At 40.0% G+C, this 10,678-nt stretch overlaps 1 protein-coding gene across 1 annotated transcript; it reads left to right on the top strand.

The window, feature by feature from the left end:
* The first annotated feature begins 985 nt into the window (after window positions 1-985).
* On the top strand, window positions 986-8,048 carry dnajb1b (DnaJ heat shock protein family (Hsp40) member B1b). The gene is made up of 3 exons (XM_044346016.1): window positions 986-1,370; window positions 6,668-7,278; window positions 7,479-8,048. Exons 1-3 carry the CDS (start codon window positions 1,151-1,153, stop codon window positions 7,710-7,712), a joined length of 1,065 nt encoding a protein of 354 aa, XP_044201951.1. The 5' UTR covers window positions 986-1,150; the 3' UTR covers window positions 7,713-8,048.
* The last annotated feature ends 2,630 nt before the right edge of the window (window positions 8,049-10,678 follow it).

Raw genomic sequence — 10,678 nt, 5'->3', positions numbered from 1 at the left:
ACAGATCCCTTTATAATGCACTTACAGTGTAAGTGATGGAGGCCAAAATCCTCAGGCCCTGTTTTGAGTAAAAATGTATTTAAAAGTTTATTTGAGGATAATATGAGGCTTCAGCTGTTTAGTTGAATGAAACCTTGCACAGTAACTGTCTTTTTAGTACAAAAAAAATCCCTCTTTGTCTCGACAAACAGTGTTTTCCTGTTCAGTTGAACAAAAAAACAAAAAGAGGGAATCTGGCACTAAATCGTTTTTAACTTTGAAAGATATTGACTTGATTGAACCAATTTTGATGAAAGAAGCCCCATGTTAGCTTCAAATAAACTTTTAAATATATTTTTGCACAGGAAGAGGACTGTACATTTAGTCTACAAAGTGAACTTTTCACAACAGTGAAAGCACATTATGGAGAGATCTCTTGATAGCCGTTATGAACAAGAGGAATGTGCAAGAAAAACATGTGTTCATGTTCATTTGGGAACCTTTCTATTGTTTTAGGACAGAATTGATAAATTGTGAACCTTTCCTTTAAATCTGGGCCACACCCAAGCATAACAAAAGTTCCTGCCAGCAGTTCTTCCACAGTTAAGCAGTCTTTTTTTCCCCAATTTTGCTCAACGCTTGCAGAAGTCTTTAAAGATTATTATTAATATTGTTTGTAGTGGTTAATTTGTTGTTTATGGTCTTATTGTGATTACTTGTGATCTGGTGTAATTGGATCTGCCATGCCCTAAAGTATAATCAGCAATAAAGTCAAACGTGTTGCATGATTTTGCCTATACCTACATGTTCTTGTTGTGGTGAAGGCGCATTATGACGGGATCTCTGAACCGTTTCCTACAGCCATACTGGGTTTTATGAGACTGATATGGTATGGTATGTTACTGGATAAGTCGCCTATATCTCTGACAGCACTTGAAGGCAGCATGCGGTGACGTCTCGCTGGGCGTGTGTTTGGCCAACTGTCACAGTTGAGATTGTTCGGGCTCGTTATGGAAAACTCTGGAAGTTTCCACGCCGCTTATAAAGAAACTATCTGGGGCGCAGGGGCCTGAGTCCAGACGAAGGACGGACCGAGGACGCGCTTCTGAAGTTCATTACCAGTCGTTTTAACTTTAACTGCAGCTGTGACTGTAACTAAACAGGCCGCTGGATGGTCAAGATGGGTAAAGACTACTACGACATTTTGGGAATTAAGAAAGGAGCATCAGAGGACGATATAAAAAAAGCTTATCGCAAGCAGGCTCTTCGCTTTCACCCCGACAAAAACAAGTCACCTGGAGCCGAGGAGAAATTCAAAGAAATCGCCGAAGCTTACGATGTTTTGAGCGACCCAAAGAAAAAAGACATATACGACCGTTTCGGAGAAGAAGGTAAGGTTTAACGTGACTGTAAATAATTAAACAACAGATAGATGAATTTGAAGCTGAAGCTAGAATAATAGGGGATACTTAAAACAGTGTTAATCTCTGGATGCCACTAAGAGGCTTGGGTTGAAGGTGACAGCATCAAACATGCAGGCAGGGGACCACATAGACGTTATCCTCCTCTGTTTATAATGGCGCTCCCGTCTGCTCTGCAATTTCTGAGCCAGGAAAGGAGAGGCTCTGCAATCATGTTTCTACAAGAATTCAGGAAAGGAGAGGTTCCCTATTCATGTCTTTACACGAACTCGTAGACAAGCTGAAACGGAGAAGGTCTAAACTTGAGTTTAACATGGAGAGCTCTGCTTGACTCCAGGAGGGGGCGGGGACTAACGTACAGCGTGTACTGGAATGTTATCTTTATTATTATCTGTTTGGTATCCATGGTAACTTAAATGCCTCATGAAATTAGCGTCTTTAGCTTCTGTACGGTGACGTATCTCCCAGTCAAACCATAGACTGTATAAAATAGAGTGAAACAGAATATTTGAGTGGTGTACAGTTATAAGAGGGATTTAAATCAAATCCTTCGCATCCGATTGGACCGCTGAAAATGGTCGGAGCTTAGAGTTTAGCGCAATACGGAGCTATAGAGGACTGTTGGCTCCAAAAACACTTAAACCTGTTGTTAGATCAGGAGGACGAAGGAGAGTTGAATGAATTAGACCTCAGTCACATTGCTTTGGAAGTGAAACAGTTTTTGCCCACTGATATCCAAATCATAGACTGTCTAAAAATATTGGACATAGCCACCGTCACCCATTTGTTTGTGGACACACGTTTTGAACATGGATGTATTATAATAGGTGGATACTGGACTGAAAATGGCGCGTTGTGCGACCCACTGAATATGTGCAGTAGTGTTTCCCCCGCTGGCCCCGCCCGCGAGTTCCCGCTCGGCCTATAGACTTTACATTGTGGTGACGTCACGGATTTTAAAATCGCTTTTCTCGGCTCGAGGAAAGTTTTATAAATCTAAAACCTCCATGGATCAAAACTTCATAATAGAAAGAGTCATAATTGACCTTGTTTGAAGTTCGAGGTGTCCTGTCATTAGTTTTACAGATGTCTCTTTTGCAATGGTGGTCTATGGGGAAAATGCTTTTTGGGCCGCAGGGGGATTTTTCGCTGCAATACCGCGAGTGGCCACTGGGAAAAATTGGCTGCAAGGCGATGGCGCCCTATCCAGCTCTTATTATACATCCATGGTTTTGAAGCCTCAAGTTTGGCATTTTGACCATCGCCAACTTGGATGTTTGGAGCCAGAAGTGATGAAGTGACCATATTTGGACGAGAGTGTTGCGCTGCCCCTAACGCTAACTGCAGGCTTGGCTAGCACAGTGCATTTATAGTCTATGGTTAACTGTGATGATGCTAATGATAATGCTAATTTTCGTTCACGAAAAACCGCTTAAACCATTAAAACAAAATGTACTTACTAGAGAAACTGAACAGCTGACTCCTTAGAGTCTTTTAGTACAACCAAATGCTGAACAAGAATTTTAAGGTGACCAAAATGTTGCAATTAACTTTCATGAACTGAAAACACACTGAAATAACTACAGCTATGGCTACACCTATGCTCTGTGATTCTGGGGTTACGCCATGTTTACATTACCTAACCAATGTTGCCATCATGGTAGCGACTTGTCAATCACAACATAGCCACTAAACAACATAGCCCTAAAGCATACCCTGCTTTATTGTCAAATTTAAATCAAATGGGACCTTAATTTTACAAAATGATCATCATGCTGTAATCAAGAAGACTTGAAACTAGAGATTGTGACCATAAACTCATTAGGAAAATGTTTACTGAGGTAATAAAAAAGTGAGAAGTTTCTCATAGACTTCCATATAATCTGACTTCTTTTTGGAGCCAGTTGATTCGCCCCCTGATGGCCATTAGAGAGAATGCAGGTTTAAGGAACTTGAGCATTGGCTTCACTTTTCAGACCCGAAAGTACGCGCTTGAGCCAAACACATTTGACTCTATTTATTTGGATGAACTTTTGTTAACACCCCTGAGTGCAGGATGAGTCATCAAATATTTGAAACCGTTTTACAGGAAATAAAAAGACATGCAGATTTTTTTTGACATATTTGGTATATAATGATAAATGAACTGTTAACATGGGGACACAGGATTAAAACTGGGAAAATGTATTTTTCATTTCATGGAACCATTAAGGTACTGGATGGGAAGTTGAAGACACGTAAGAGTATCAAGGGCATCCTGGAGTATGATATAGTTTTTAAAAAATGCATCCTAAATTACACTTGTGATCTCATGTTGTGGCTGGAGGGGAGTAGTCCGCCCAAACATGGCCCCAGGTGTTGCTCCTATGTAACAACAATATTCATTTACTTCATAAGTAAAACATTTGGAAATCTAAATTGATTGAAGAGTAAAGAGATAGCGTTAATGTGGAATATGGTCGACGTATCTGACCTGGCACTTTAAATTTCACAGAAAAAACCACTATAAACCTCAAATTGCAAAACTTTATGCCAATAACCAGAGTAACTGCTAATAACTAAGCTAGTTAAACTAAATGACCAAATAATGACAGTTAGCTTTGCATAATCAGATATTTCCCTCTCACTGTAAACTGCATGAATACTACTAAGTATTCTAAAACACATCTTTCTCCAGATATGCACATATAAATAAAACAAAGTCACACCTACATTCTCAAAGGATTGGCAGTTAAATTTATTTTATCTTTCTTTCTCAAACAGAGAATGGGTGTGGTTAATAGGCGGATGTCATCCATTATCATGGCAACCAGATTGCCATTCTAGTGCACTGGCGTTGTGTAGGAATGGTAGTGATATTATAGCCTAACCTGTCCACTTGCTACAGCATAAGCTAAAGACTTCTTTATTGATGGATCACCTATCCTAAGCAATAACTCCTTGCTTTATTTTATAGTAAACTTTCCTCCTCAGTGGCCGGCCCTGGTTCTGCAAGGGTACAAAAGTATGCATTGCACCCTCAGTTTAATATTTTGCACCCTCAGTTGAAATTTGAATAATAAATGCCAAGTGCAGCGTGATAGGTCTTAGGCGCAAGGACTATGTGGACGTCTCCATGCGCACTTGCTATTTTGGTTCACGTCTGTGCAGCAGCGCAATGTGTTAAAGGGCTGAGTGAAGGTGAATGTAGATCAGCGGGTGTGGTGATTATTAAATACTCTCTCAGCCAGTGACATCAGTGCTCTCATAGCTCTTAGACAGCTGTGCCAAATTAATCACAGTTAAATGTGATAACAACAGCTCAACAAACAAAAAGCTTTTCTTCAGAAAATGTCTGGACAGTTCAGAGCGGCACAACATGAACTCAAATCACCACAAATCTGCAGCCAAAGACAGATGGAGTATAACTTTCATCGGTTAGCCTAGTTACTATAATAAGTCAAGAAACTGATTTGGTGTTTCTGTTTATATGATTATATCGGGCTGACGCTATTTCAGCAATAATTAGGCTAAAATGTATCTCAAATCGTACATGGTCGCATAGTTAAGTAATTAATGTTATACAACAGCATTTGCACTGCAGTGTGTTTCAAGGATAAAACATGAGACGCTATTTTTGCTAAAAAGGAAGTTGGAAAAGAGGCTGTGCTGACGCCTGCTAACCTGACGTCTCCTTCATAAAAAAGCAGAATATTGAGTTATAACCAACCAGTCTGATGTGTGTAGAGGTGTGTGTGTGTGGCTATACTGTAGCAGCCTGGTGACATCAGGCGATTTTAATGAAGGTAAACACAGTAAATGTGCATAATGGCACTGTGCTCTGGCGCAGCACTGCTCAGAGGCTGCAGATTTATCAACAAATCAGTCCTGCTGCCTTCAGGGATTAATTTGGTGAACAGTGTAGATAATCAACATTGTCAGGAAATGATTCAAGTATGAAATATCTTAAAAATGCCAAAATACACTGGAGGGGGGCTTTAATGACGGATTTACAAACAGCTGGTACAAGCCAGTCCTGGTTCCATGTAGGTAGGCAGGCTGATAAGTGAGAGGCACCGCAAAAGTTGGTAGAATTTAGTAGGTTTGTGCCACATTTTTACTGGTGGTGTCTGTACACAGTGAAGTAGGAGGTTTCAGGGCCTTCATACCTTCAGAAAGAGTTGTTACAGTTCATGTTGCATCAAAAACAACTTCTACTGATTTAAAAGCCAGCAATGATAGATGGAAAGCAAACATCAAGCCTTAGTAGGCCTTTTCCAGGGAAGATGTTTTGACCTGTTATGGTCGGAAAAGTGCATGTGTAAATAATAAAATGAACGATGACATTTAGCTGCTTCAGTTTCACAGTCCTGATATAGTGTATCTCTGTCACACTGTCATTAAGTAATGGGACACTTGGACTGAAAAAAGACATTGTTTATACTATTTGTAATGCCTGTGCTTTCCCAACTATGACAAGTCAAAAGGTTTCATGGTTTCCTATCAATGTGTGTACATCCACGTGTTCTTTTTAGGGCAGCAATGAGTATGTTCGCATGCACTAAAATAAGTTAATAACTTACTAACTACTGATAATTCACAGTTTTCTGTCTGGTGTAATATGTATCACCCAATAGGGAGTAGCCTAGTTGTATAATGGGGAAAAACTAAGACTTAGTTGGTGTTTGTTTTTACTTTGATTATTTTACACAGAGCCCCTTACAGTAAGCAATATTTTTTTTCCCAGGATGGCGAAGTCTTGATGCACCCTATTCTGCCTGTGATTGGCTTACCATGATATTCTTGACAATCTCACTCCTCATGCCTAAATCTAACCAACCTTACTAACAAAGGTAATGAGTAATGGCCAGTCAGAGGCAGAGTATGGCGGGTCATTTCTTCGCCATCCTGGGAAAGAAAATTTGGCACACAGTAAACTCTGCTGCCTGTGTTGTTTGTTTTAACATGAACAATGTTATGCTGTTGCTCTTGGTTCTTGGCCACTCTTTTCTTCACTCCTTTACCTTGTCACACTTGTGCAGAACCAAAACACAAAATAAACCAGTTGAATTATAGCATTTGAGTGTGTATGATACTTTAAAGTCTGTATTTATAAAAACAGAACAAAAGTAAAAGGATGTTACCTTTTTAATAGCACCTGTTTTCTCCATTATGACCTTTACCTATCTTGACATGACAATAAAACAACACACCAAAGGCACGTACCACACAAAGATTTAGTCCGTTTTAGTGTTTAAATATATTAATTGATTGTCTCTTTCTTCCAGGTCTTAAAGGCGGAGGCCCCTCAGGTGGTGGTGGTGGTGGTGGTGGTGGTGGTCCTGAAACCTTCAGCTACACCTTCCAAGGTGACCCTCATGCCATCTTTTCAGAGTTCTTCGGTGGACGTAACCCTTTTGAACAGTTTTTTGGTGCACGCAATGGGGGCACAGACGAGGACATGGACACTGACGACCCTTTTGCCCGCTTTGGGATGGGTGGCGGTGGAATGGGCGGGTTCCCTCGCTCTTTCAGCTCTGGTATGGGAGGAATGGGCAGTCACAGTAGCGTTGTAAAGAAACATCAGGACCCGCCTATAGTTCACGACCTCCGGGTGAGCTTGGAGGAAGTGCTGTCGGGTTGCACAAAGAAAATGAAGATCTCTCGCAAAAGGCTGAATCCTGACAGGCGGACACTAAGAACAGAAGATAAAATCCTGGAGGTGCAGATAAAGAAGGGGTGGAAAGAAGGCACCAAAATCACATTTCCTAAAGAGGGAGACGAGACTCCCACAAACATTCCGGCTGATGTGGTATTTGTGCTGAAGGACAAGCCACATCCAGTGTTCAAACGTGAAGGCTCTGACATCGTTTACACAGCCAAGATATCACTCAGAGATGTAAGTTAAGATTACATGCTAAATATATACTCACCTGATATACTGAAATACACCTTTTTAAATATGCTAGAGTAGTAAATCAAAGGACTTGTGGCTGTTATTACTGGTAATCATGTATAGAATGAAGTTCCTGTTAGTGCCCGTTCATGATCTCGTTAACTCACTTTCATCTGCTTTTGTTATCTCTTCTGTCTCATCAGGCCTTGTGTGGCAGCGCAGTCAACACACCCACATTGGACGGCAGAAGTTTTACAGTGTCAACAACAGATATCGTGCAGCCGGGGATGAAGCGGCGCATTAGCGGTGAGGGACTGCCTTATCCCAAACGCCCAGATCGTCGCGGTGACCTAATAGTGGAGTATGCTGTCAGGTTCCCAGAAAGGCTCAATCAGAATGCCCGGGACACCATCGCTCAGGTCCTCCCACGGTCGTAAACAAGACAAACAGACCTCCAGGACTTATCACACTAAGCTGCCAACTATTGTTTTTATGTCTGTCATCACATGGACGTTCATGTGGAGTTTATAAATCACAGCAGACATAAAGGAGAGACACATTGGACAAAGTGTCCTTAATGTAAATACCACCTTGGCAAAATGCTTACAGTGAATGACTGCAGCATTTCGGAGGTTTCAATGTAAATATGACCATTATGGTTTGGTGTTCTGTTTACTTAATAAGATTATATTTTGATGAAAGTAAGTGTATTATACTATATACAATATATGTGCAATATTCTATGGGTAATAAAAGCTCTTTCTGAGGAAGAAGTTTCATGTCTTTGCTGTGTGAAATTGAAGATTTTCATTAAATTGAATGGGGTGCATACAAAGTGGGGGAGAAACCTACACTTCTAGGCTGTGCAGAAAGTTTTTTATATTTGTTTTAATGACTATCAACACAGCTCAAGCAGGGAGGAAAGAAAAAATGTTTGTTAGATGATGACAAAAGGCAGTGCTCATTGTTGGGCTGGATTTTTAGCCATTTTTATGGAAAAGACAATAAAGAAATGGAAATTGGTGCCGTAAACATTAGCCAGAGGGGCCTCAGTTCTTTAGTAACATTGTGTGTTTCCTGCAGCCAGTGCTGACAGCAGAGAGCCAGTGAGGCACTGAAAGCTGCATTTGTAGAATGACTTCTCTTTCCTGCAGAGGGGCTGATGGAAAGCCACTGGAAAGCAGATGGCTATAACTCATAATTTCCACAGTAGCTTCAAGGGGCTGCTGCAACATGATTTGACCTCAAATTCAAATGAGGGGCTTTACAAAGCGACCTTGTTTCAGCCTGGAAATAATACCTCTAGTGCAGTTAGAGGCACATAGTGTATGTTGGTTGGAATACAGTGAAGATACTTTGGACTGATAAGGATAAGCTTTGTCCTTCAAATGTGGCTTAAATAATCTTGACTTTGTTTATCATGGAGAAAGTAACACTGGTTAATTCAAAACTAAGGCTCTAAATAAAAAAGATCTCATTATTGATATTTAAGTTTCTAACTCAGACTGCTGAAGCAGCAGCTGAACTTAAAGATCCCCTCCAGACATGTTTTGAGATGTATATAAAATACTCTACTTTCAATCATAATTTGTGTCTGACATGGTTATTTTCATAAATTAAGTTCAATTATCTTGAGAAAATCCTTAAAATGTCATCTTCTCCCTCACTAAAAAATTCGGAATCCATAAATACGCAAATATTTTTAATAGAAGTTTAACAGCTAGACTCAAGATCAAGACCTCCTTCTCTGTTAAGTCCATCCTCAGTGTTTGTGCACTGGAGACTTCAAGTTTCCACATTGCACGTGTAAGTTGAATATTGGACCACGACTGGCTCCAAAATAGTTGTGATGTCACAAATCCTGCTTGTAGGTACACATCTTAAACTAAGATTTTCATTGAGCGCAGAGAAACTTTCAACTTTCAGCAGATGAATGTGAAAACGGCCTTCTAGTGTCAAACTCTGCACATACATCATTCTGCACAGTGAAGCTCAAACATCCAACTGAGGGAACAAGAAACAAAACACATTTTTTGGGGGGGGGACTATTAGAATGTATTTTTGCACAGAAAGTGCTTTGCAATTTCAAAAAAGACCATATTGGTATTTAAATAAATATTTACAACAGACACAAGAAAAAAATGTTTAAGAATAAGAACAAATCAGGAAATGGAAGCATCAACTAAATGCCTTTGAGAATAGGCAGGTTTTGTGATGAGATTTAAAACTAATCCCCAGAGGGGTTCCATAATCCAGGAGCCAGGACAGAAAAAGCTCAAATGGATTAACAAAGACTCTGGCTTGTGTCCCCTGTCTCTTACATTGGAGACACTTTAGGAAGGGATTAATAACTACGGCAACCAAAAACTGTTTCAATGTACATATGGGCATGTCAGAAATTTATTATATCACGATAAACCCCTTGAGATGTATCATCTCATTTTCAAGGGGGTCCCAAACAAACACTCACACAAAAACACACACACACTCACACAAAACAAATGGAAAACAGACACAATAATACATAACACAACAATGACAAAACAAAGAAACAACAACCAAACAAAAAGTAAATAACCGAAAAAAGAGAGTTACAACCTTAGACTAGACACAATAAAAAGAAAATGATCAATCTATAAATAAAGGAACAGTGATAGCATTGGTAAAAACAGGCAATTTGTTTTAAGATTAGAAAACAAAACATTTAAGGTAACTTATTCCAATCAGAAGGAGTTCGAAGCATAAAAGCTTTTTTTGTTGAGAGGATCTGATCAGAGCATCTTAGTGAATAATTTGACTTATAAAGAACAAAAGAAAAAATACAGACAGACAATAATGATAGTTAAAGTTGGTGCATTTAAAAATAAATTGGTACCAGCGAAATTGACATCTTATATCAAGAGGGAGCTGTCACGAACCGGGCCGCACGGTCATGACAAAGAAGGGAGATGCACACAACAAAGCCAATTAATGACCAATTTATTTAAAAAAAGAGAGTAACCTAAGAGAAAATAACCCAACCTAACAATGGCATGTCTAGTCACTGAGATCAGTAGTGTAGGTGAGTGCATGAGTGGAACAGTGTGTGAATGTAGTGTTGTATGGTGCAAAAAAAAAAGTCAAATATCAACCAAAAGGTGTCTCAGGGAGGAGAGCACACCAGCAACTGCACTACAAAGGGTTTTTGAAGAGGCACTGGCATCCAGAGCCCCAGGTGTTGCCAGCGTTCCTGATGATGCTGCCACACCCACCTCCAGTACCTGCAGAAGCCACAGGCAGACTGGGCAAAGAGGGTCGTAACTTAATATAAGTTGTGAAACACGTCTCTTTCTAACATTAAGTGCAAAACAATGTCTGGAACGATACAGAGCACCAAACACCAACACCAAATTTTACTTTTTTC

This window comes from Thunnus albacares, chromosome 3 (assembly GCF_914725855.1).
Source record: "Thunnus albacares chromosome 3, fThuAlb1.1, whole genome shotgun sequence".
In the NCBI taxonomy this organism is placed as follows: Eukaryota; Metazoa; Chordata; class Actinopteri; order Scombriformes; family Scombridae; genus Thunnus; species Thunnus albacares.
The sequence above is the reverse complement of the archived record's forward strand: the minus strand, read 5'-3'. Positions and strand labels throughout refer to the sequence as shown.

Bases quoted from the DNA above. Each gene is read 5' to 3' on its own strand.
- dnajb1b (XM_044346016.1), top strand. From the start codon at position 1,151: ATGGTCAAGATGGGTAAAGACTACTACGACATTTTGGGAATTAAGAAA. The intron at 1,371-6,667 runs GTAAGGTTTAAC...TCTTTCTTCCAG, and splicing joins CGACCGTTTCGGAGAAGAAG to GTCTTAAAGGCGGAGGCCCC. The intron at 7,279-7,478 runs GTAAGTTAAGAT...CTGTCTCATCAG, and splicing joins CCAAGATATCACTCAGAGAT to GCCTTGTGTGGCAGCGCAGT.